Source organism: Anser brachyrhynchus, assembly GCF_964034855.1.
Source record: "Anser brachyrhynchus genome assembly, chromosome: 3".
NCBI classification, from domain to species: domain Eukaryota; kingdom Metazoa; phylum Chordata; class Aves; order Anseriformes; family Anatidae; genus Anser; species Anser brachyrhynchus.
The window spans coordinates 11,138,397-11,164,207 of record NC_137696.1 but is presented as its reverse complement, the minus strand read 5'-3'; the positions used below and the strand labels follow the sequence as shown (position 1 = coordinate 11,164,207).

General features: G+C 41.1%; 1 protein-coding gene across 10 annotated transcripts in view; it reads right to left on the bottom strand.

Annotated features, from left to right (window-relative positions):
* RALGAPA2 (Ral GTPase activating protein catalytic subunit alpha 2) overlaps positions 1-22,244 on the bottom strand; it is a 136,329-nt gene extending 114,085 nt beyond the window's left edge. For 9 of the 10 annotated variants that reach the window (XM_080584947.1, XM_080584951.1, XM_080584957.1 and 6 more), the window contains exons 1-3: positions 21,988-22,244; positions 11,475-11,585; positions 9,185-9,234 (exon numbers count right to left, since the gene is read on the bottom strand). In XM_080584947.1, the coding sequence (XP_080441073.1) occupies positions 9,185-9,234; positions 11,475-11,585; positions 21,988-22,093 (267 nt within the window). In that variant the 5' untranslated portion in view covers positions 22,094-22,244. Of the gene's footprint in view, positions 1-9,184; positions 9,235-11,474; positions 11,586-21,987 lie in introns of those variants that run through there. The other variant, XM_080584948.1, reaches the window with a different exon arrangement.
* Between the last annotated feature and the right edge of the window lie 3,567 nt (positions 22,245-25,811).

The following is a 25,811-nucleotide window of genomic DNA, read 5'->3' as shown; positions in this document are numbered from 1 at the left end:
GTGAGTTGATAAGCTTTGCTGCTCTGTAACACACTATGCAGAGTGTCTTATTAACCAATAAAATCGAATGTGTTCTTGCTGATCGATTGTGCTCTCAGAGGCGATGTCAATGACAATTTCAGAATAATCATTCCAGGGGAATGGATGCTGAGGAAAAAAATAGCTTTTTTGATACAACCTGTACATAATAAGCAGCTCCTATTAGTCAGCTGGCAAGTGTATCTACTTTAAGGAAAGTCAAACGTAAAACAGCTCTACTACGCCTGTATGTGTAAGTACTAACTATTTGGCAGTATCTGTACAAGAGTTTCAGAAGGTTCAACTATTAAAAGCTGCAAAAATTTAGAAATTTTCTTGCTATCATTCACTGATTTAGCTGAGGCCATGAGCTCAATGAAGTCAGTATGCCTGAGGCAGCTATATCTACATAAAAAGATACCCTAGTTGATGCATCAATAAATTATTTATAGTAATTTGTTGAGGGAAAATGTCTGCCCAAAGCATGCAAGACACTTATTCTTCCCCAGGCATAACATTAAACAGAAAGACCTCTGAAGTCAAATACACACAATGTACATTTAGAATTTTGAACACAAAGCTCTACAAATAACATCAATGTTATTTTATAACAGTAGTAGATGAATCAATCATAATTACAGCAGCACAAACTGTGAATGACTCAGACAGCCATTCTTCAATGTGCTGGAAAGAACGGCTATAAGCAATTTTATTGTCATAAACAAATATGCCCTTTTTAGTCTATTGAGCTTGAGAATCAGCCAACCAAGTCTGTGTGACAGACAATGCTAAACAGGGGAATTTAAAGCTGAAACTTTTAATCGTAATTTGATTTCAAGTGTAAGATAACCTACAGAGGGGGAAATTAAGCCACCTACCTGTACAGACATGAGGAAAATCCAAACAGTAAAAAGAAAGTTAAATAAAAGGAATAACCTCAAGAAATTAGAAACCAGTACCTGTGGCAATAAGAACTCGAGAATAAAAACTTGACATGATTATTCCTTGCAAACAATTTTACAAGTACTTTTTACATTGTCTGGCTTCACTGCACGATTTTGTTCTGCAGAATTCAATTTTACTCATACTTTTGTTCAAATCAAAATGCAAGTAATTAGGAGCAACATCCTCAGATTAGCAAACCACCCTAAGGAAATGGCAAAGATACTAGAATAGCATCCTTTTGCACATTAAGAACGGCAAAACAGCTCTAAAGCCTTCCAAAATAGTTATGAATGAAAAACTACTGCAAGTTTCACTGATGCAGGTTTTTATGAAATTGAGAATAAACTTTTAAAATCACAGTTGGTTTGAGATTGGTTTTAAGCTGCTTAACCAATATTGCTAACTGATGCAGTAGTCCATATAAAGTAGACGTACAGTGCAATCAAGGAGCGCAATATTTAAAATACCCTCTGCAATCTTAGTATATAATGAACCAAAGTTATATATTGTTAATAGATATCAGTGTGTATTACTAGGTGGCTCTAAAAAAGAAGGGTACATTCCTAAACTGCATCTGTGCACAGACCTATCTATCTGATCACCCACCATCACAGCAGGTGTTCCTCTGACAGATGTAGTGTATTTACTGCATATTGTCTGTAATCTACTTTTAAAAAGGGTCACTAACAGACTATAGTCAATCATAAACCTGTGCTGAATTATCATTAGCATTTGCAGAACCAGTAACTTGTGCACATCTGCAGTAATAAATTTAGGCTATACAGCTGCTTCTGCAATCGTTGCATTCAAATTCTGACAGCAGACCAATTCACATTTCAATGGATATATACTGCATGTTAATCTTCTGAGTATGTGGCTATTTGTAGTTTATATTTAGATGCACTTCTAACAACAACAAAGCTGTACTAAAAACAGTACCTCCTGCTGTAAGATAAACAGCCCAAAGTATGGTTGTGCAAGTTCAAATAGTTTATTGATTATCATCTCTGGAAAAATGCTTAGTGTTACACAAAAGCCAAAGCAGACCATGAATATGAGTGTACAGTATGAATACTGCAAAAGCCATTAGCACATTTATTTTCTTCTATTTTACATCCACTTAACATTTAAATCCACCTGCTGTGTGCATATTCAGGATACGCCAAATCATACCTAGGAATGACACATAAAAATTTTACTGCTGAACTTCTAAGGAAGGTCAAAACAGACAGCTTTGTCTGTTCCTGATTGATAACCAAGGCTAGCCTCTTCCCTTTTCAGCAGGAGAAGGGGTATACAGGGGAAGGCTACGCTTGACAAATAAAAGGGTCTAGAAGTGTAATCACAGAGGATCAATATGAGTTACATTAGACAGCTTTTCAGAGCTGTAATTACTATGTAGATTTTCCTCCCCAAAAAATAGTTGTGCTTACTCTGTGTCTGGATCCAGGGACAAATGCTGCTCATATTCTCACCACATTCAAGAAAGAAGAAATTCCATACAAAATGTGGATTTACAGGAATTAAGAGATTACAGCATAAACTTCCTTGTACAAACTATATGAAAAACACAGTATGCTTTTATAAAGAAACCATGAAACATGAGAGAGCTTTAAATTACATTAATGTGTATTGGTAAAAAAATAAACAAGCAAAAAAATCCGGACTGATAATCTTTTAGTACATGCATGGTCTGTGGGAGGCAGGAATACCTAACCCATCTTCTTAGCTGTCTACAAAACTGCAGTCATACCTAGCTACACTGATAGCACCTGAAAAACTTAACAACAGTGGCTACATTGATCAAGTGACTTGGAGAAACTTTACTACATGAGAAGGAGTATTTATGAAATTCTAAGAACAAAATATTTCATACAGTGAATATTCAGTGAATACACTGAATCAAAATACTGAATTTTATGACTTCACCAGCATGAGGTGTGGTTGTTCTTAACTAATAAAGCACCATTATAGAGAATGGAAAGAAATGTCTATATCAAAAGCAACAGTGTGTTTTTATTTTGCTACAGATGCAGAAGGACTGTGGTGTCAGAGGAATCAGAATCTGACAGTGCAAGAAAAAAAAAAACTTATAAAAAATTCCAAGCTTTCACAATCAAGTGATGGTATAATGCTTTTATGGGATGTAGCAAACTTACAAAAACATAGTGCACCTTTTACAAGCTCTGTGATGTATATGGTGCTCCACTGACAGCCCTAACAAGCAATGCCTCCAAGTCACAGAAAATAGTAACACAAGAAACAGTATGAACATGTTCTGAAAACACAATATAACTCTAAAGATAATTACGCCCTACCAAAGGAAAAACAAATTTGTTTTGCACATCATTTTGGTCTTTTAGTGGAAACAAGGAAAAAATAAAAAGATAATTACAGATGTTGTATCATTTCTTGTCTTTCTATTTGGAAAGGGACAAGGTCAAAAGACTTTAGAAAATATAAAATTAGATCTAAGAATTCTGTAATATTAATGGTAAAAACATTTTTAAATGCACTATTAAAATTTCATATTACTCTCTTTTATTATTTTCTCTTTGATTAATATGTTGTTTGATGTTCTGTTGAATGACCAAACTACATAGCTGATGTGTAATTTATTAAAATCTTAATTGTACAACTGAGTAAACTTAGTTTTCAGAGCATTTGTGGAGAAGGATGTTACTTTTGCTTAATATACACACTAGGTGTCACTCAAGAACAGCAGCAAAATGCCCACCAAACTACACCAGAAAAGACTTAAGTCAATTCCTTTCATAAATATTTGTATTGATTTTCAAACAGCTAACCCTCAGCACCTGGGTTCAGGATTTGTTAATCCTAAGTAATTACCTAGTTAGCTAATTAGAAGAAAACCCTAGCTCATGCTGACAACAGATTAAATATGGCAAGCTTAACAATCAATTAGTTTTGTTTCCTATGGCTGACAATATGAATGTTTAATTACCTGACATTTATATTTTTTTCATGTCCTGTATTCTGATTGACATATTCTTGGTCTGTGCATTAAAAGCTGTTCTCTGAAAAGCTGTTCTCCTACAATGCATTACGTTATCGAGTGTCAGAGACATAAATGGATTGCAAACTTACTTCTAGTAGATAAACACCATGAAGCAGATCACTCCAAATTTCACACAAATTATTCCTCCTTCCTCTCAGCTACTGATGACTGGGCTGTAATATAATTCTCCTCACTTGGGACCAAATCAGCACTTTGTTCATATAAAACTATGTGCTTCTTTCTTTCTTCATGTTTTCCATGTAGTATCTTTTCCTGATGTTTTTAAAGCTATACTAAATGGTTATTAGCCACTTGTTTTCAAGACACAGGAATACATATTTATTCACTTTAACTGGGTGAGTAAGCATTAGCTATTTTCCATTCAATGACATAGCCACAGAAATTTAATTACTTATTCAAGACCACAGAGCAAGCTTATTAATGAGCTGCAATTAAAATGCACAGCCTTGCTCAGTAAACGAGGTGATACCTACTCCACTTGGGGGCAGGAAGGGCTAAGCAAAAGCATTTTTCCTACCACCCAAACAGGCCTAGCAGATATATGACCTCATGTAATTTGATGCTGCCTTATACAAAATCCTAAAGCAGACTCTTCTACTAATATTTAAAAAATAAAAAATAAAATTTAATAAATAACAAACACCCTGAATTGGAAGATTGTGTCTGTGGTAAAAATAAACTCCCCGCCAACCCCGAGCTTCTGCAGGATTCGCTGCTCCAGCTGGATGCACTTAAGTCTGTGGGGCCTGATGGGATTCATCCCAGGGTGCTTAAAGAGCTGGCTGATGTCATCACAAGATCTCTCTTAATTATTTTTTCTATGGTCTTCGGAATCTGGAAATGTCCCAGGTGACTGGAAGCTGCCAAGTGTTGTCCCAGTTTTCAAGAAGTGTAGGAAAGAAGACCCTGGCAATTACAGACCTGTCAGTCTCACTTCAGGGCCTGGTAAAATTATGTAAAAGTTTACTGTGGGGAGTTACTGAAAAGCACTTGAAGAACAATGCAGTTGGTCACAGCCAACATGGGTTCATGAGGGTAAAGTCCTGTTCAACAAATTTAATTTCTTTTTATGACAAGGTTATCCACCTAGTTGACCAAAGGATGCCAGAAAATGTAATTTTATTGGATTTCAGAAAAACTTTCAGTGTTGTTTCTCACAGTACCCTTCTGGACAAAATGTCCAGCATACCATTAGAAAAGTACATAATGTGATGGGTGAACAATTGGTTGACAGGCCAGGCTCAAAGGGTTATGGTAAATTGGGTTACATCAAGCTGGAAGACAGTCACTAGTGGGGTTCCCCAGGGCTCCATTTTAGGGCCAGTTTAATGTTTAAATATTTTAATGTTTTTATAAATGACCTTTAATGTTTTTATAAATGAACTGGACACAGGACTCAAATGCATACTAAGTAAGTTTGCAGCCAATACTTAAATTAGAAAGAGCTGTTGACTCCCTCAGGATGGAGAGGCCTTGCAGAGAAATGTTGACAAATTAGAGGGCTGGGCAATCACCAGCAATATGAAGTTTAACAAGAGCACGTGCTGGTTTCTGGACCTGGGAAGGGGCAACCCTGGCTGTATATACAGACCGGGTGATGAGAGGCCACAGAGCAACCCTGCAGAAATGGGTCTGGGGGTTCTGGGTGATGGCAAGCTGGTCACGAGCCAGCAGTGTGCCCTGGCAGCCCAGAGGGCCGGCTGGCATCAAGCACAGCACTGTTGGACAGCCAAGAGAAGGGATCGCCCCACTCCACTCCACGGTGGTGTGGCCTCACCTCAAGCACTGTGTGCAGTCTGGAGCACCACAATTTAAGAAGGATATCAGACTAATAAGGGGGTGCCCGAAGGAGGGCTACAAGGATAAGGAAGGGTCCAGAGGGCAAGACATACCAGGAGCAGCTGAGGTCCCTTGGCTTGTTCAGCCCAGAGCAGAGCAGGCCGAGGGGAGGCCTCATGGCAGACTGCAGCTCCCTCACAAGGGGAGCAGAGGGGCAGGCACAGAGCTCTGCTCTCTGGGAACAGCATGGAGCTGGGACAGGGGAGGGTCAAGCTGGGTGTTAGGGAAAGGTTCTGCACCCAGAGGGTGGTCAGGCAGTGGGCCAGGCTCCTTAGGGAAGTGGTAAGGGCCCTGAGCCTGCCAGAATTCAAGAAGTGTTTGGACAGTGCTCTCGGACATAGGGTTTGGTCATTGGGCAGTTCTGCGTGAAGTGAGGATTTAGAATGGATGATCAGTGTAGGTCCCAACTCAGGATATCCTACGATTCTCTAACTATCAGAAAACACAACCCCATTTTCAGATGCATTCTTGTAGCTCAAGGAGGGAGAATAGGAAAACAGAAATGAAGTCCCTGGCCTCAAATTCAGAAGATGAGACCACAAAATTCCAGGATTTCATGTAATAATTTTCAGAGATATTTTTCATATTACAGGCATGTTAGACTAAAGAGCACCCCTCTTAGTCTAGTTAATCTAATTTTTTTATCGACAAGCTACACATTAATGCAAGAAAAATGAAGCCACATCTTTGAGGCTACTTTTTTTTGGTGGTAGTTTGTTTTAGAGGAAGGGGAGAGGAGATAAGAATATTTAATCCTTTTATTAATTCCAAATCCTAGGGTGCCAGTGAAAAATGGTTTCTTTTTCCAAAAATATAACCTGCAATATAAACAAAGTTAACACTTTTATCATGCGATACTCAAGTGAAAACTAAAAATCCAATAGTAACTAACTAGATGTTGATTGCAGCATCACTGCTCTCTGAATTCAGTGACAGGTAAAGCATATGTTAAGACTTCCAGTGTACATTATGAACAAAAGTGTACGTGTCAGGCTTTCTTCTGCTCCAGTGAAATTTGCTCACATCCAAATATGTTACACATTCAAAATAGATATAACTACACTGACATACTGTCACACTGACAAAGTGTAAGAAATAAGTAGTATTGCCTTGAACTAGTCTACCCATGCGATACGGAACTGAAATATATTTAGTTTTTAAAAAAAGAGAAAAAGACTATTTAACAGCTTTAGCCCAACAGAGGCTATACAGTTATTGATCACTTGCTCACAAATTCTACTGGGAAAAAAACTGGACACTTTCAGAGAGTTGATCTTCAGTTCCTTTGGACATATATAGTACTGTATAATCTTCAATTCATTTTGAGAAGATATATCTCAGATATTACTTTATCTCGAATGATGAAAGTGAACTTGAAGCCTGAATTTCTTCTTCTCCCATTCTTGCTGCTCTTCTTCTCTTGACTCTTCCAAGATTCTTACATTTTGACACTACTATCATGATGTAATCTCAAAGAATGGTGTCTTTCAGGTTTGAGGTATTTAAAGAACAGTATCATGTAGGAAAAAAGAAATCCTATTTTGAAAAGTAACATGAGGTTTAAAGAAAAACTCCATTCACACCACTACTTCCTCACTCAATAACTAGTTTTATCCCACAAATGAAAATCCCTTTTTTCTATGTTATGTGAATGACAAGATTCCTTTGCCTAATTGTTTACATTTGTTAACATTAAATCTTCATTCTTCAAAAGAAAAGGAAACCTGATGACAGAGATCTTGTCATTTGAAGGAGTTTTTACTGCAAATTGAGTATAATCAAATACATTTTCTGAAAGAGACTGTTCAATTTTATTATTTTTTTTTTCCGATACCTTCCTGCTCACTTACTCCTGCATTCAGTCTAGCCAGTTGCTGCGTCATCCTTTTTTAATGGAAGAATCATGACTTCATGAAACTGCAGCAACATACTTTTCAACAGTGAGAAAGCATGCTCCAGTCTGGTAAGACTACATTGTGCAGTCAAAGCAATTTCAAATATCCTATGGCATCCAGAAGCACACGTTTTTATATTCTTGAAAACAAGCTATTGACATACATGGTTACCAAATTCACGTGGAAAGCCCCGTAACGAAACAACAACTCTTCACGCATTTTCTACATTTACCTTCTTGGAAATCCTGAATTTGGATCAAACCCCACTGATGTTAGAATTTATTGTTCAATAATGGACAATATTAACTTGCAAAATTAACCCAACTTTATAAGAACTGAAGTCAAAAGTAGTGTACTCTAAGAGTGTCAATGAAACACAGGTTGCAAGGGTAATAAAGAAAAAGGCTAAATCACAAAGCAAGGTATTAAACACTTCCTTCTAACATATTTCAAAAGCTAATTTTAGCAACTAGCAACTTTTATTTGCAACTTGCATTTCATCATCACAGACATTATTTTCAGACTTGGCAACTACAGAGAGAAATATACTTAAGGAAAAATTTGAGTTATAGGAGGTAGCATAAGGATTTCATTAACTGTTATTCTGCTCAAACTAACAGCCATACCTTCTTATCAACAAGCATCCCACCTTCTTTTGTTTTCTGAGGTAGTCTTATTCACTCTTCAAATTGTGAAATTTTGACTGGCTATGTTAATTAAAACTCTCCTTCATACATCATGAATTACCACAATATAAAGTGTGCTCAGTAATTTGAAAAAATTAAAAAGTAAGAGCAAAACTGAATGATCTACAATTTACTTAGAACTGATGCATCGCTCATATCCTGAATGTATTCTCATTCAAGCACTGCAAGGGGAACTACAATAAGGCATACTGCTGGTGCAGAACAAATTCACCACATGAGATTTCTCAGGACTAAGCAGCTACATTTTTATATCTGTAAAGCATTTACGTTATAAAAGGAGATTTTTAGTTAATCTTTCCATTAAAATTTACTGGAAAGCCTCAAAATTTGAAGAAGCTTCCCCCAGCCCCTCCCTCCCCCCTTTTGGTTCAACCAACCTGTCTTCCACCTGAGGAGAACCAATTAATAAAACAACTGTACTTAACTACATATGACACTGTTCAGAGGCAGATTTCAGACTATTTTTCAAGCTAAATTAGTTTGCTTGTCTTTAATAAAATCTCTTAACTCTGGATATTCCTTCAAGCCAGACATTTCTGTGGCATAAGATTGTTATTTTTTTTATTATTGTATCTGAAAACTTAATGCACGCCCCAGTTCTTTTCTGCCTTTCGCCTCATATAATCATGGACACCTACTGTCATTTTGACTGATACCTGGTTTTAACCCTCAGTGTACAGGTATAAGCAAGCACATGACAAGATTTCAAATAAGTTAGTTCCATGGTATGGAAAACTTACTTCAAAAAGAAAGAGAATGGAGTCCAGCTCCTCCCTTTGTGATTTATTCCCTGCCAGAGAGAAAACAATATTGTTTGCTATAAGTAAATGGTATGGTGAGACAGATGTAGAAACTACACTTCTGTTATTCAACTGAGGTCAACAATGCTATATTTGGTTTATTTTTCTTCATCTAAGAGCAAGATTTTTCTAAATTTCAGTCTCTCTCTCTCCTGATTTCCCTCATTCATAGTCAAGAATCCCAAATCTGCAAAGCAATGTGATCGGACTCACCTTGAAGCAACCAGCTATTCTTAACAAGGTATCCTATCTATCCTCAACATTCAGATTTGTTCTGAGAATTTCTGATGTTTTCAGGTGGACAGACATATACTTAACATGGGAGTGTGGGAGACAATAAAAAAGGATGTGTTTTTTTTTTTAGATATGTGAACAGAAAAAGGAGGACCAAAGAAAACATAGGTCCGCTACTTGATGGGGAAGGTCACCTCACAGACAAGGACATAGGCAAAGCAGAGACATTTAATGCCTTCTTTGCCTCTGTCTTCAACACCGATGATGAGCTTTGGGACCCAGGGTGCCCTGAGCTGGAGGACCATGACGGTGGGAATGATAAACTCCCAACCAACCCTGAATGTGTGCGGGATTTGCTGCTCCACCTGGATCCATACAAGCCCATGGGTCTGGATGGGATTCATCCCAGGGTGCTTAAAGAGCTGGCTGATGCCATCGCGGGACCTCTCTCAATTATTTTTCAACAGTCTTGGGAATCTGGAGAGGTCCCAGTAGACTGGAAGCTGGCAAATGTTGTTCCAGTTTTCAAGAAGGGCAAGAAAGAAGACCCTAGCAATTACAGGCCTGTCAGTCTCACATCAGTGCCTGGTAAAATTATGGAGAAGATAATCCTTGAAGTTACTATAGTGCACCTGGGGGACAATGCAGTCATTGGTCCCAGCCAACATGAGTTCACGAGGGGTAGGTCCTGCCTAACAAATTTGATTTCCTTTTATGATAAGATCACCCATCTAGTCAATTAAGGGAAACCAGCTGATGTGATCTTTTTGGACTTCAGCAAAGCTTTTGATGTAGTTTCCCATAGGATCCTACTGGGGTCCCTCAAGGCTCCATTTTAGGGCCAGTCCTCTTCAATGTTTTTATAAATGATTTGGATGTAGAGGTGTTTTGAGCAAATTTGCCAACGACACCAAACTTGGAGGAGTTGCGGACTCGGATGAGGGTGGAAAGGCCTTGCAGAGAGATCTGGACAGACTGGAGAGCTGGGCGGTCACCAACTGCATGAAGTTTAACAAGAGCAAGTGCCGGGTCCTGCACCTGGGTCAGGGCAACCCTGCCTATACGTACAGACTGGGCGATGAGACGCTGGACAGCAGCCCCACAGAGAGGGATCTGGGGGTTGTGGTTGACAGCAAGTTAAATGTGAGCCAGCAGTGTGCCTGGCAGCCAGGAGGGCCAACCGTATCCTGGGGTGCATCGAGCACGGCATCGCTAGTCGGTCGAGGGAAGGGATTGTCCCGCTCTACTCTGCGCTGGCGCAGCCTCACCTCGAGTACTGTGTGCATTTCTGGGCACCACAGTACAAAAAGGATGTAAAACTGCTGGAGAGTGTCCAGAGGAGGGCAACAAAGATGGTTGAAGGGACTAGAGGGGAAGACATATGAGGAGCGGCTGAGGTCACTGGGCCTGTTCATCCTGGAAAAGAGGGGGCTGAGAGGAGACCTCATTGCGGTCTACAGTTTCCTCGCGAGGGGGGAGTGGAGGGGAAGGCGCAGATCTATTCTCCTTAATCACCAGTGATAGGACCCGCGGGAATGGTGTCAAGCTGAAGCAGGGGAGGTTTAGGCTAGACATCAGGAAGAGGTTCTTCACCGAGAGGGTGGTCGCACACTGGAACAGGCTCCCCAGGGATGTAGTCACTGCACCAAGCCTGTTGGAGTTTAAGAAGTGTTTGGACTGTGCACTTAGTCACATGGCCTAAAATTTTGGGTAGACCTGTGTGGTGCCAGGAGTTGGACTCGATGATCCTTATGGGTCCCTTCCAACTCGGGATATTCTACGATTCATTACAGGGTAAGGGCCTTCAGTATTTCAAAACAAGATGAGAGGATACGTATGTAAGTGCACAAGACCTGATTTTTGTGCTGAAATGACACAAAGCAATAAACATATTTAGAACTCTTTTCAGTTACCTACAACATTTCAGGCAGCACTTCTCCATGCTCATCTTTACTGACACCAAAAATTAAGGTGCTGACAAAACTCTAAAACTTACCTTTTTGTTTCAAGCTATTTTCCAGTGTTATGAAGTTTTCATAGAAGATTAAAAAAAATTGAGAATAATTGTTCTCAAATAACTGCTTCAGGTCACTTCCATCCACAATATCTGCAGAGGAGAACAAATGGAGTTTTAACACATCATCAGAAACCTTAAAACTGTTTTCTTCATGCAAATTGGAGGATGAGATAAATACAATACAAAACAATTATGGGAATATCATTATATATTCTATACTAAATTGTGATTCCAGTGTTAGAAGTAAAATATGGAAATTTACATTTTTACTTAATTTTTTAAAGGTCTACAGTGTGGTTTAGGTTCATTTGTTTTCTGTTAACAAAATAAAAAGGGGGATGTGTCAATATATCACTTCCATAAAAATTCTTAATCCATGAGAGACATTTTTTGCTATCAAATATTAAAGCTGCCTGATATCAAAAGGATTCACCATTTCTCCAAACAGGGGATTACATGAAATATTATACTGAATTCAACCCTTTTTGATAATCCGAAGTATACATTACTGAAAATTTTTCTCTGTGATATAAGTACAGAGTAGAAGGGCTGAGCCCGAATACAAAGGAACTATGTGGTTTAGCCACCATCACCTAGGACTACTTTTTTGGCCCATTTGTTAGCCGATGACATTAGTAATTCATTTATGAACCAGTTTTAAATTACTTTGCAAACTGCACTACTCAGTAACTGCCCTACAAAGATCTAAGACTCCTTAGCAAATTCAAAAGAACTCATTTAAAAATAAATAAGATATATCAAGTCTTCACTCAAGGGTAAAATCAACCTTGTACATTGAGTAGAGGAAGCTTGCAAGACAGCTCTACAAAGGAAGTTGAGAGAAAAGGGGTGAGAACAAGTGAAGGGTAAAACACAGTCCAAAAAGACCAAAGAGACCAAAGAAGTATTCACGGTGATTGCCTGAACACCATGATCTGTATCAGCCAATAACATTACATTAAAAACAAAGGTAAAATTCACACATTTCGTTAGTAACAAAACTTAAAATTGCAGAGTTTTCAATTAGTCAGGCGCACAATTTTTAAGTTTAATTACAGAAAACTGAGTTACGGTTGTTTGTAAAAGTTTATCCTGTGGTACGGCCCGACAAAAGAAAGCTTATTTTTGCCTTCATTATCAAATTTAATTCAGTAATCTGATTCTCTGAAGAGTTAAACTTGTGTCAGACAGCAAATTGTTTCAGTAAACTAAAAATCTGAGTGCCAAGAAGTCCAAATGAATAGATTTAAATTAATGTTGCCAGTAAGATCAAATGAAAGCTGATTAGAGGAAAAAAATATGCTGTTAATTCAAAAAAAAAGATGCAGTATTTAAGGGCCAGAACAATATCTTGTCTCATTTTTCAAGATATAGAAACTATACAGTCACAGATACACCAACTGAAACTGATGCAGAGAAGCGCTACTGTGGCATCAGTGAATGTCGGTATCTGAAGACCTTCATCACCACTGCAATATTTGAAATCAGATTTAATATGAATTTTAATATCCATTTGGATGTAATTCTACTAGAAGAGCACACGACTCCAGAAACCTCCAGAACTAAGTTGAAATAATTTCCTAAATTAAATCAAAACTAAAATGATTCTTTAAGATTTTGAGAATTAAAAAGATACCGTGGGAGAAGATTTGTTTTCAATTCAGCATGAGACCAGAGGAGATCTCAAACTAACAAACCACTTAGGCAGGGCATATCTGAACTAATCCTGTCCCGCCGTGTTCAACATCAGTAAGTGCCAGCAACACCAAGCAACACAGCAAACAGAAGAAGGGCACCATGCACGACTCGTAGCTCAGATAAGACATCAATGAGTAGTGGTAGCACCCTGAGCATGCACCCTGGACCTCTGCCGCCACTCTGCTTGCTCAGAACTGCCCTCTGCCAGCACCCAGGGACCAAGGTCTAGAGCCACGGAGATGTGGTGGTACAGCCAGCCACCACACCGTTCGACCCAGGCAGCATGTGAAATGGCATACAAGCTGAGTCCAGCTATCCTCTAATTAAAAAGCAGGTCATTAGTTATTAAATACATGAACCTACATTAGACAAGCCAAATCAGACAAGAAAATTGGTGTAGGAAAGTATTTTGAATGTATAGTTAATGTTTGAAGCAGAGGTCACAGATCACTGGGCTAACAGACTAACTGATCCTATTGCATTCCTTCACCTCTTCTGGAAATCCCACCAGCCATGAATACTTCTGAAAACCTGATCTGCATCTTTTAGATTGTCACAGTTAACACCTTTTCATTACCTCTCCATCTTTAAAACCTCAGACCAGAATATTCCTCCATGTTTTTCATTCTTCTGTTTCCAAACCACTTCCAGGAAAGTATTTTACAAGGTACCTTTTGATGTCAGCAGAGCTATTTGACCAAGTAGTTTCTGCATCGTCAAGCAGGTACTTTTGGAAAAAACATAAATGCCAACAATGATTTCCATATGCAAAATGCAAATGCAGATATTAAATTTATCTGACAAGTGGATCAAATGAAAAAAAACAGCATACTTCCAATTCGTTTGAAAAAATAATGAAAACCCACCCATGCAACACTTCCTCAGGCCTTAACCTAGGGCTAAAATTTCAAATAAACTTATTTTTAAGAAAAAAAAAGTGATCTAACACTTCCTAAACTTGGTATTTGCTAAACATACTTTGATTTTGTTGGTTTCCACTTTATTGTAATTGATTTGGTCAAGGAAAAATGATGATGATTCCACCCATAAATAAGAGGATAAAGGGGAAGAATCATTAACAGCATTTTTTCTCTTTGAAGTTTCACCTCTCAAGAAAGCCATTCATTAACCAAGACAACAAAGGTGACTACAGCAAGAGCCACCAATAATATCGCATATCTACAACGGAATGACATTAGCCTTGGACAGCGTTGGCGTTTTGTGTTTCCTCCTCCCCCCCCCTAAAAAAATGAATTAAGTAATACCTTTCCAGTAGTAAGGCTTTGTTTGGTGCTTGCACTATGGAAACAATTAGCACATGGAAACTCTTTTCCATGATATCTTTTTCCTACAAGCTGCCGGTCTTGAATTCACAAGCTAAGTGCAATTATTCCCCTCTATGAATGCGTTCTGTTAAATACAACTCTAGGAGAAAACAAGGCTTTCATTTACAAGAATTTCATATGAAAGGATGAGGTCATTAAAATGTAAACAAAAAGGAAATTTTTCCTTGAAACTGTGAAAGGAGGAGAAAGGAACTGCCTACTCAAAAAAATGTAAGTTCTCTATTCTATAAATGTGGCATTTTGGAGATGACTCATCTGCTATTCTGACATAAGCATGCATCCTTATATCCGCATCCTTTTCCTACTGAACTATCTCATTCTTTTTCTATGTATCTCATAAAGGGATATAGAACTATAACCTTAAATTTCAAAACTTAAGGTTATGAAGTTTGAACCATAGATGTCAAAAGGCCAACAATACCCCCACTTACTACTCTAGAACGAGATACTCACTCCAAAAGCAACACTTCCTTGCAATCCTACGGGTAAGTTGCAATTCCAATACCACAGCCCACCTAACTTAAAAAAAAAAATCAATGCCTCTCCTCCCCAGGTCTCTCCAGGGTGGAAGGAAAGCATCTCTGTACAGGCAGCACCATGCACAGTGCACCTGGGACGCACAAGCTTCTTTACTCTCCTGCTTTGGCTCTGCACGCAAACCAGCCACTCCTGCTCATTTCACCAAAAATGATCCTCACAGACAAACAGAAAATATGTCAAGAAAAGACTCCTCAAGAAGATTTAATACAAGTTGTCAGAAAGCCTAAGACAGTAACTTGGATCACTACTACAGGTCTGTTTGATTTGTAGCAGATAAGGCTCATTCTTCAGATTTTCAAAGGGAAAACATTAGAGAAAGTTTCCTTATTTATCATTAAGGATACTAAGGTAAAATACCTACTTTTGGCAAATCAAATTGACTGAAGTACTTGTAAGCATTTGAGGAAAATTAAACAGCAAGGCTAGGATTGAATTGAAGGTGTTAGGTTCTATTTTTCTATTTATATGGACTGGTAAGTAACTCTCACATAACTTCTGCTGAAAAGCAACCACCTTGTGAATTCAAACTCTGAGCACTAAAATCTAAGGCAAACTGGCAAACATCCCCAGCCACCAGAGCGCTGGTGCCTTTCCAAAAGCACATATCACCTACCTCCATTCCCCAAACAAGGGCAGTTGTCATTAGCCAGTACTTTTGATCAACACATCACAGCTCTTGCAGCAAAGCAAAGGGAACAACAAGATATTCATGAGGGCATACATGAAACTTCTATACAGAATATGACAAAGTTGGCTCACGGGGTGATGGCAAGTCACCCTTACTTGCCTTACTACTTAAGCTTAAAATCTATGGACTCAAATTACTGTAGTGCCATTTAATAAGAACTTGTGTTTATTACAAGTTCTCATTACTTTCTGTGGTATAAAAAAATAAGAGGGGGCAATAATCATGTCATTAGCACAACAGTTTTCCTTTTATCTTTCTATTAACTACAAAATGTTATTGTATTCATTTAAGCAGTTGAAATCCTCCCTTAATTCCATGAACTTCCAGAGTCAGCTGGTTTCATGTTATTTATGCATAGTTCATACAAACTTGAGGGATTTCCTTTGTCTTAAGTACTTTAAAAAAAAGATAAAGCGGATGAAAAGATGACTTTGCAGTCATGCTCTGGTTAATGGTAAACTTTTATGACTAGCCTCACCCCTGAAACTACATACATTTTTCACTTCCCATCTCAAAAATCACACAATTCTTTCAACTTAGAACTTTAAATGCTAAGTAAAAGCCCATAAGATAATTTTCCTTTCCCCCCCCCCCCCCAAAGAAATATACATTTGGCAGGGAAACTCAAAATTACTAAAAAGGAATTATTTTAGAAATCTTCTAATTTGAATTAACACCTCAAATTTCACATGTAATCCAAAGAACAATGGCTTTTCTAAACACAGGAAGAAGTTTACAACCGTTCACTTTTGAATGTGCCCAAAATAACATCTCTAGCAAGTGTACATAATTTGAGCTGTACAGAACTGTGTAGAACAAAATCTGAGAACTAAAAGAAAGAAAATTCTATTCTTTATCGACTCATTTTTGGTGAAGAGATATAACGAAAAACATGATTTCTTCTCGATTTGCATTTTTTGAAGTAATATATTAAGGACTGTGCTTGGCAACCTAGCAAACTCCGTATTACTCTACTCCAGGAGCTTTCAGTAGGAAGCACCATGCATTTGTCTACTGCTCCACAGGGAGAAGGAGGACGAGCCCAGCACGACCAGCAACCCACCCCTGCTACCTGGAGCAATGTGGCAGTGCACCAGAGAGCAGGACGTGGCTGCGGCCCTGTCCAGTCTCAAGCACCCTGCCGGCTGATGAGCCTGCCAAGAGCCGCAGCTCTGAGCGCAGCCGGCCAGTCCATGCGCACCCAGGAGCCAGGTGCTGCAGCACAGGCCCCAAGGCGCACACTGTTAGTTCAACCACCAGCCTGCATTCAGCCTTCTGGCACACAATTTACTCAGGCAGCATGCTCAAAACCAAACAGGAATAAGCGTAAAGTCTAACAATCCACCCCAGCAAACATCCAAGTTTGGGACTCACAGATCTGCAAAGCTGTTTGAAAAAAAGCCGAATAATCTCCCAGGCAATTGCGATCGCAATTGCTTCAAGCAGTCCCACCACCGCTGGGACGAGCTGAGGTGAAATGAGGGAGCCCACACCAGACCTGACAGGGTAGGTCTCCACCATCTCCAGCCAGACACGCAGTAGCATGGGAAGCACAGTAGGCAGCCAGTGCTCCATGCAGGAGCCAGACTTAGTTACCCAAGGCACACTCACGGCTCGCCTCCACCACACCTTCCAGCCCAAGGTTGTCATCCTTAGCACCATTCAGAACAAGAAAATGAAAGCCCAGCCACTTAATTCAGTTGTATTGTCACCACCTTTCCGGCAGCTCGCAGCACGTCCAATGGCAGCAATGATAAGTTTCCATTTTCACCTATTTCTAAGCGTAATGTGAAGATGGCAGCCAACCAAAATCACCACAGATCATTCACGAAACCTACCCACAGGCTGACTTTACAATTTCCAGCCTTAAGCAATGAAGAAGTTTTAAGACCCAAGCATGCACTGAAGTCCCAGGCAAATCGCACTCTAGAACGAATAAAATCACCACCACAAAGGAAAGGAACATCACCTGAAATAAAATCTTATCATGTGGTACCTCATCCATTGTTATGCATAAGCAAATAATGACATTGCCTAGATTAATGGGGAGCACCACAGCAAACAGCAGTCGCTTCTCCACAGCACCATTATTCACAAGAGGCGATGTGTCACGGCAGATCCATTCTTGAAAGCACAAGAAACATTTAAGGGAAAGACACTAAACCATACAAAGCTGTTAAACTAAACATTGCAATTCCACCCAAGGCAAAAACATGGAAAGCATTTCAATTTAAAAAAAAAAAAAATGTTTTTCCCCGAGAACAGCCATGGAAACAAAGCCTTGAAGAGCAAAAGATACATTTACATTTAAAAAGCCCCACACAAAACGCTCCAGGAAACAGTGCAGTGGGCTTAATTTACCTGTGGGAAGTGTCAAGCCTGCACATCACTACCATCAGTTATAAAAACGTGATTTTTTCAATCCTATCCTCAGAAAAGGCCATGCTATCAATGCTTCCACACACTGGGTTTGGAAAAGAAGTTACTGCTGACATCACGTAAGTTCTGGAAGTTACAACATCTTTATAGAAATTAACAAATGGAGGAAATTTTGGTCCTTTACCTTACAGAAGTGAACATCCACTTTAAAATAGTAAGGTCATAATTCTAGTCAGTATTCTGTATCATCATGAAGGTAGACAACTGTCCCAGTTAGTAACAACCCATAAAACAGAGGAAAACACCTCAAAGATGAAGGAACTTGGCTCCTGAAGGGCTCCAGAGACTTGAGAGATGTTATAAGCAATGCAGACTTAAAGGGAATCTTTTTCTTTTCCAGTCTGGGCATTAGACAGACTTACACAGATGACAGCTACGAGACCTGAAGCAATCGGGTAGGCAATTATCCAACTATTTCTGAGTCTTTATATCAAAAGCTTTGTTTCCTTAATTCCTAAATCCTTAGGAGAGGTTCTTACCATGCTTTGCTTCGTTTTCTGTGTTTGACTAATACCATAAAACCCATACTTGCAATCGTTCCTATGAAGAAATTATCTTAAAAAAAAAAAACACTCCCATACAACCCAGCATGTTCACTGAAGTTCTCAAAAGATGACATCTCGGTAACATAACCGGAGACTGCTTTGACCCTGTTCCTGCAATAAAACATACCTGCTAGAAGACAGCCAGCTGTCATACCATGGCCCTTCAGCAAACACACCACCAGTATGCTACCCAGCCCTCTGACACTGATAGCCATTATCACTTAAAACCAATGTTTAATAAGTTTAACCAACAAATCGGGTTGCTGTATCCAAATGTAACAGACACTTGGAGAAAAGGTGTTTCTTCAGAAGTGACATTTTCCTTCCCTAGCCAGCCGGGTAATCAGTATCATTACAGAAAACCGCCAGACAACACTACCTCATGCACCACCTGCTTTGGGACATTAATTAATTTCGTCACGCTAATAGGCGTATTTCCCCATTTGTTCCACCGTGAGATCCATCATAGGAGCCTGGCAACCTCCTCTGCACCTCCCTGGTTCACAAAAACGAGCACCCTCATAAACAGGTGTACCCAGGAGCCACAGCAATTCTAACACTGCACCTTAAAGCATTCCTCTCCAATAATCGTGTCCTGGTTCTGGTCATGCCCTTCCACAGGGCTGAAAGGGGAACACGAATATAAAGTTGCCATGTTTCTGATTTCTTTAGATCTGCTTATTTTAGTGAGGGTGGAAGAGAAGGGAGAAACATACGGCCTGCAAGCCCTGACTACAGTCTCTCAGAACATCTTTCTGAAGGATGGCTTCACAAAATGTTCTAAAACCTCATCTTGGAAACAAAAAAAAAAAAAAAACAGATTATTTAAAATGAATCTTGAAATTTTAATATTGATTGTGTGCTTTACAAACAATAAGATAAATATCTAGTTGAAACACACGGGGTAACACAGGTAAAGTGCAATCTTCTTCTGTCTTTTCAAACTCCTCTCCTTAGGCAGGTAGATATATAGTATGATTAAAAAAACACAAGCAAGCAGAACATTTTATACACCTCCAGTACAAGAATGGTACAAGCTTGGTCCCCAGCAGGGATAAACAGAAAAACGACCACCAGACCTCTTACTGTGAAGATTTTCTACACGCACTGAAGAACAGGAAGAATTTATAACAAGAACAAACACATCCTCTTCACTTGTGGCTAGCTCCAGAGCAAAGGCTGAGCACTATCCACGAGAAACATGACCACCCCCAGCACAGAGGGACTGCAGTACCAGCCACCTGTCTCCTGGTGCCCTGCACAGTGACCGAACTTCTCTATCTGAGAGCCCAAATGATGGAGCTTAAACAACTACGGACCAGGCATGGAAAACCTGAACACCTTGTTGCTCAAAAGACCTGCAAAACAGGGCCACTTTTAGAGCCTGATGAGAACCCTTACTGATTCCAGCACTTTCTCCACTAATTAATCACCCAGAAAAATCTCTTGAGACAAGCTACTTAAAGGCTGTAGATAAGCTCGATATCTTGACATAAGCTAGTTAAAGGCTGTAGATCGCAGGGAAATATGTTTAAATCAGAGAGAAGTTTAATCAAATCTACAAGAAACAACAACAGTAAAAATCACTTAAATGCCTGTAATCAGCTAAACTATCAAGACTTTTTTACTCATTTGTTTCTGCACTCTCATGAGCATGACTTTCTCAAAGCTACTGTCCTGAGGGAGACTCATTGCTACTCTTCTCACCACAAAAGCTCCTCACTCCACTGCAGCTCACTGAGAACGCCCTTTATGTATTCTCTCCTGTCAGGGAAACACCACAGAAAGAGGCTTTTAACCTCAACACCACTGACATCCCAGGCTCCAGACCACAGCCATGTTTTCCCGTACAGCCTGGCACAGGACCAGGCGGAGGAGCACTGGAGGAGCAGCACCTCCATTCTGCAAAGCCTCGACCTCTTCTTGGGCAGTACTGCTGGTCCTCACATCCTCCAAAGCACTGGGAACAAGCACATGGAGGGGCTGAGAATGAGATGGATGCTGACCAAACGGAGAGAGGCTGCTCCAGGGAAGACATGGTGACCAACTCCTACTTTCCTGAGGAGCTGCTAACCTTGGGCCCTCTCTTCAGTCAGTGACTTGTGTCTCACAGAAAACAGCACCTCTTTGAGGCTCCCACACAGCTGTCAATCTCGACTGAAATGGGCCAGCACACCTACAAAACAGGTAGAGTACACAAGAAGTACAAGCCTCATGCATCACTTTTTCCTCCCTGTTTCTTAAGAAAATAATCCAAAATAACAAGTATTAACACTGTCACCGATTGTCCTGAACCGGAACAGTGCCCAAGAACTCTTAAAACAGCCTCTTCCTGTTGCAGTTTGCTGACTAGCAGAACATGAGGCCACCCAAAACCCCACAAACCATAGAACACAGCTAAAATTCACTGAGAGGTTTAAATGTTCAGAATAAAAAGACCAGGGTTAAGATTTCAACTCTACAAGGACACTAGAGAGAGAGGTTCAACACTGTCACAGACACTGAAAGCATATCTCAAAACACAATTACATGAGCCCTTTAAAGTTAGAATAAAAGGACAAAGCAGCGTTGCTAAAAAGAGCAGCCTGTACATATGGGTCTTCTGAAAGAACCAGGAGGGCTGTTTGCTGTTGTGTGCCCAAACAACATTGCATTACAAGTATTTTGACGCTGAGTGACAGTACCCAGTTTGCAAAACCAGGGGCAGTAAATCACACTGCTGACCTCCTAATAGCTTCTGTAACTCTGAAAGGACAGGCACTGCTGCCTCGCAGGAGCCGTGGCCGACAGAGCTCCCCAAAACCACTAGGGAGCTCGAAGGAGAGCTGAGGCACGGCTTCGAAAAGGGCTCCAGTCCCTGCCTCGAGGGCAGCTCTTCTCTATCCTTTCAGAAAATACAAGATTTAACACCTACAGGTAAAAAAGGAAACCACTGGCTGGCACAACACAACTGCTGGATTTGCTGAGATATTCTGCAAGGCGTAGCTCCTTCCACCGCGTCCTGTCAGTGTGGTGCTAGGGAGTGCTTTCTTTTCCTTTTCTCTTTCTAAGGAGAAGGGCTGCCTTCTCCTCGGGGGGCCGGAAAGCACCAACACCCCTCACACCGCCACCGCACACGCCTCAAACACCGCCACCACCACGCGCCAACACCCCACATACCGCCATCACCACACAGAGCCACCCCCCCCCACCGCCCCGAGCTCTTTGCCGTGCCGGGGCGGTGCCGCGGCTCTCACCCAGCAGCGCCCGGAGGTGCTTGAGGCGGGTCAGCACGTCCCGCTTGGGGTCCAGCGCCTTCTGCGTGCACTTCCTGGCGTCGGCATGGCCCTTCCTGGAGAACATGGCGGGGGGCCGGAGCCGACAGCTCTCAGAGCCGAGGGCAGGCAGGCACCGCGCAGGAGGCAAGCGAGGGCCGCTCGGCTCGGCTCCGCACCACCGCCGCGGCTGGCTGTGCCGTTCCGTGCCGCGCCGCGCCGCGCCGTGCCGTGCCGTGCTGTGCTGTGCGGGGGGGGAGGGGGGCGGGGCGGGGGGAGGGGCGGGGCTGGGCGACACCACCCGCCCCCCGCCCCGCTGCGCAGCCGTCGACGCTCCTTGGGGGCACTACAACTCCCGGCGTGCCGCGCGGCGGGCGGCTGGGCGCGGGGCATGACGGGAGCTGGACAGTGCCGCGGCGTTACGTCATCGTGACGTCATGTTCGCGGGGCGGGGGGGGCGGCGTGGGTAGCGGGTCAGTAGGCCGTGCTTGTGCACCGTGAGAGGGAGCCCGAGTGCTCCTGCTCGTCTGGGTTCTACCGCCCCGAACGGATGTGCACCAAAACTGCTTTGTTTTTTCTCAGAATCAGACCCGGAGGGGCTCAGGTGAAACCCCCTCAGTAAAATCCTGGGTAGAAAAGTCAGCTTTAGTAAATTCAAGGGAAGGGTCACGTCCTAACAAAGAGTGCAGTGACTCAGACACAGAAATCTTACCTGTCATGTTTAGCAAAAAATAAACTCACTCGTCCCAACTGTTCACAAATTATTTCCCACACGTGAATCACTGTAAACGAACAGAATGTCACAGGAGCATCACAGCAGCTGCATGCCAGCTGGACAGCCTAGATCTGGCAGTGGCACAGCCGTGTTGCCTGTGGCACGGCCTGATTGTGGTGGTGGCTCAGCTGTCCCCACACTGTCCCCGTTGCGGCATGGCTTGGTGCTGGCTCCCCACCGCTGGCAGCAGGGCTGGCTGCATCCCGTGCTGCCACCCTGCAGCCAGCGGGCCCAGCGGCATCCTGCCGCTCTTGAAGAATTCACTGCCTTGGGCATTGGGAAGGGGGACGGTGCTGGCTGGCGCTCAGCATTTTTCTAACAAAACTTTTAACAAAACAAAATCATTTTTGTGACAGAGAAAAAGTTTGAAAGCATGATCTTGCCATCAGAAAAAGAGAATGTGTTATTGTCTGGGAGTATATTGTTTTGGAGCCAACTTAAAGTTTACAGTAATTCATGGTGCATGTTCTTCCCATACACAGTTTGTTACACAATGTCTCATTCTAGAAAAGTTATAAATCTCCAAAAATTTTCTAGAATTATTTGTCATGTGTTGGAAGTTGAGTATCTGCAGCTTCCTGAGAAGAGTGAGGTCATTCCAGCGTTTCCCTTTCACTGCCGCAAATCAATACATGCAGTTGGCTAAAGAAGCATAGAGCTAAAATATTGGCTTGCTTTTTTCTCTCTCTCTTTTTTTTTTCCTTCCTTTTTACTTTAATTGACTTAGAACAACAAGAGCTTTCAGTTTGTCTCTTCTGGCATTTTCTGATCTTTCCATGTTTTTTGTCTTTTTCCGCTTTGTTAAAACAACAAAAAAAAAAAAAACTGCTTTTGGAGATAAAGCTACTGCGATTATTTGGCTGCTCTAACGTCTTACAACATTTGTGATAACTAAGTGAGTGTTTTGGTGCCTGACACCTAACTGCAGAGCTTCATGCATTCACTGATTTAAAGTTTGCCAGGAATTCCTCTGCTGAGAAGCTCCAGAGAATATAGATTTCATGACTTGAATCACAGTGCTCCAGGACAACGCTCTTTCTCTCCCTCTTAGACGCTGGAAAATGTGGTCATGTGAAGAACTCAGTGATTCAGCACAGTTTAACATTTGCATAATTAGAGTGGGGTTTTTTTGGTTTGTTTTTGTTTTTAATTGCATGCTTTAATCACAGAATTAACGTTATTTGAACCCAGTCCTTGTTCATCAGTGAATTGAAGCGATGAAAATGTGCTTCTAATGCTGTGTGTAGATGGTAGGAGGTAAATTCACTGTGGGCATGAAATTTGTATTTGGAGGTTGGAGGCTGGTTCTGGTGAGTAGACACATTGAGATATCCAGCCAACAGCAACCAGTGGAGGTTTGGAGTCCACCTTTTGGTGTCCAGCAGTGTTGAAAAGCCTTGTGCAATACATGTGTACCAAATTCAAACTGGCTCCTGTTACAGCTAAAATGTTAACATGCTTATTGTTTGAATGAGGCAGATCTGATCTCTCTATCACTAGGGGTTCTTCTAAAATAAAAAAAAAGCCAATTGGTAAAGGGGCAAACATTGACACTATTCACTGTATTTTCATGAAAAAACTTTATAAAGCTCGCAGAAATTAAGACACTTCCATACGACGTGTGATAAGAGGCTTTGCTCCTCAGAAGTTTCTTCTCCTAGTTTTTGGAGTGAATATTATTTGGAAATAGACAAGCTAATAACATGTTTTACAATTGGAAGTTAATATTTTTTTCCCATTTATTTTTGATCCATCTTTGCATTTGCTAAGTCATCACAATACAAAACTGAATGATAAACCTTGGATGGTCTAACTCACATTTCCTTCCGCACGTCATGTCCGATTCAAAATATAATGAGTGCAATGTTTTTGCTGCAGGTAATTGCATTGCCACATGTTGGCTAATCTTCATGAGCTAAAATTCCTTTGTCTTTTATTAAGAACAAGCAGTCGGTATAATGTGGAGGTGAAAGTACATTAAACAATTTCTCCTCTGAGTTTTAGGTAAGCAAATACATCTAAATGAATACATACTTTTAGGAACTCAAGTTTATATACAACTGACTTTTTACCTATCATGAAATACAACTTCTCAAATGATTTGTTTATGACTTAGTGTAGCGTAATGGAAAACAGAAATCACAATAAACTTGCAGCAATGATTTCAGCTTGTGTAGGGGAACCACTGTGAAATCCTATGACTTGTGTTTTCTAACAATGCGACAACAGTAATTTCCCAGAAAGTCCGATTATGCGTTTCTGAAAGCTGATGCTTAAGGTAGATTAATTTCCTGAAAAAGATTTGATCGTTCAGCTTTCAGGATCTGAAGTAAAATCTATATAAAGCAGTCATGTAAGGAAGGAAGCAAACAAAGAGACAAAGCAGTAAACACTTATCACAGAATTACATTTAAATGGTCACAGCACAATGTGATGTGCTTAGTGAGCTGAACTTCAGACATAAGCACAGAGGCGGTGGGAGTGGGTTCACCACTCACTGAGGTAAATCTCTCTTGTTTAACTCCCCAAGCCTTTTCAGCTGCGTGCACATGCAGGTAACATGCATGCTGGCTGCGGTGAATTATATCCCTATGGAAGGTTGTAGCAAAATCAAGACAAAAGAGAAAAGGATGACCTGGCAAGTAACGTCACTGCTGTGTGTACCCTGAGCTGTGCAGCTCTGGCCCCCCTTCTGTCTGGTGCTGTGGGTGGAGGTGGCAGCATGGCTTCCAGGATCCCTGTACTTCTGATCCCAGGGCTCTAACCCTTGCTTTTAGCTTCGCCAGGCTCCCGCACAAGGGCTCAGGATTTCCAAGGGAGCTGCCTCCCTCAGGATGCCCTTCCACTGTTAGCATTCAGATGCTCCTGTGGGTGGGGAAGGCAGAAAATGGCTTGTTTGGCCTCGGACGAGGCTCAGGAATGTGCAGTGCCAGCTGGCCTGGGAGCAGGAAGGTGGCAGGGCAGGGGAAGCACGCTCTGCCTGGACAGATATGGCTTCTGCCAAATGGACGCTATCTGCTGAGCACGGCTG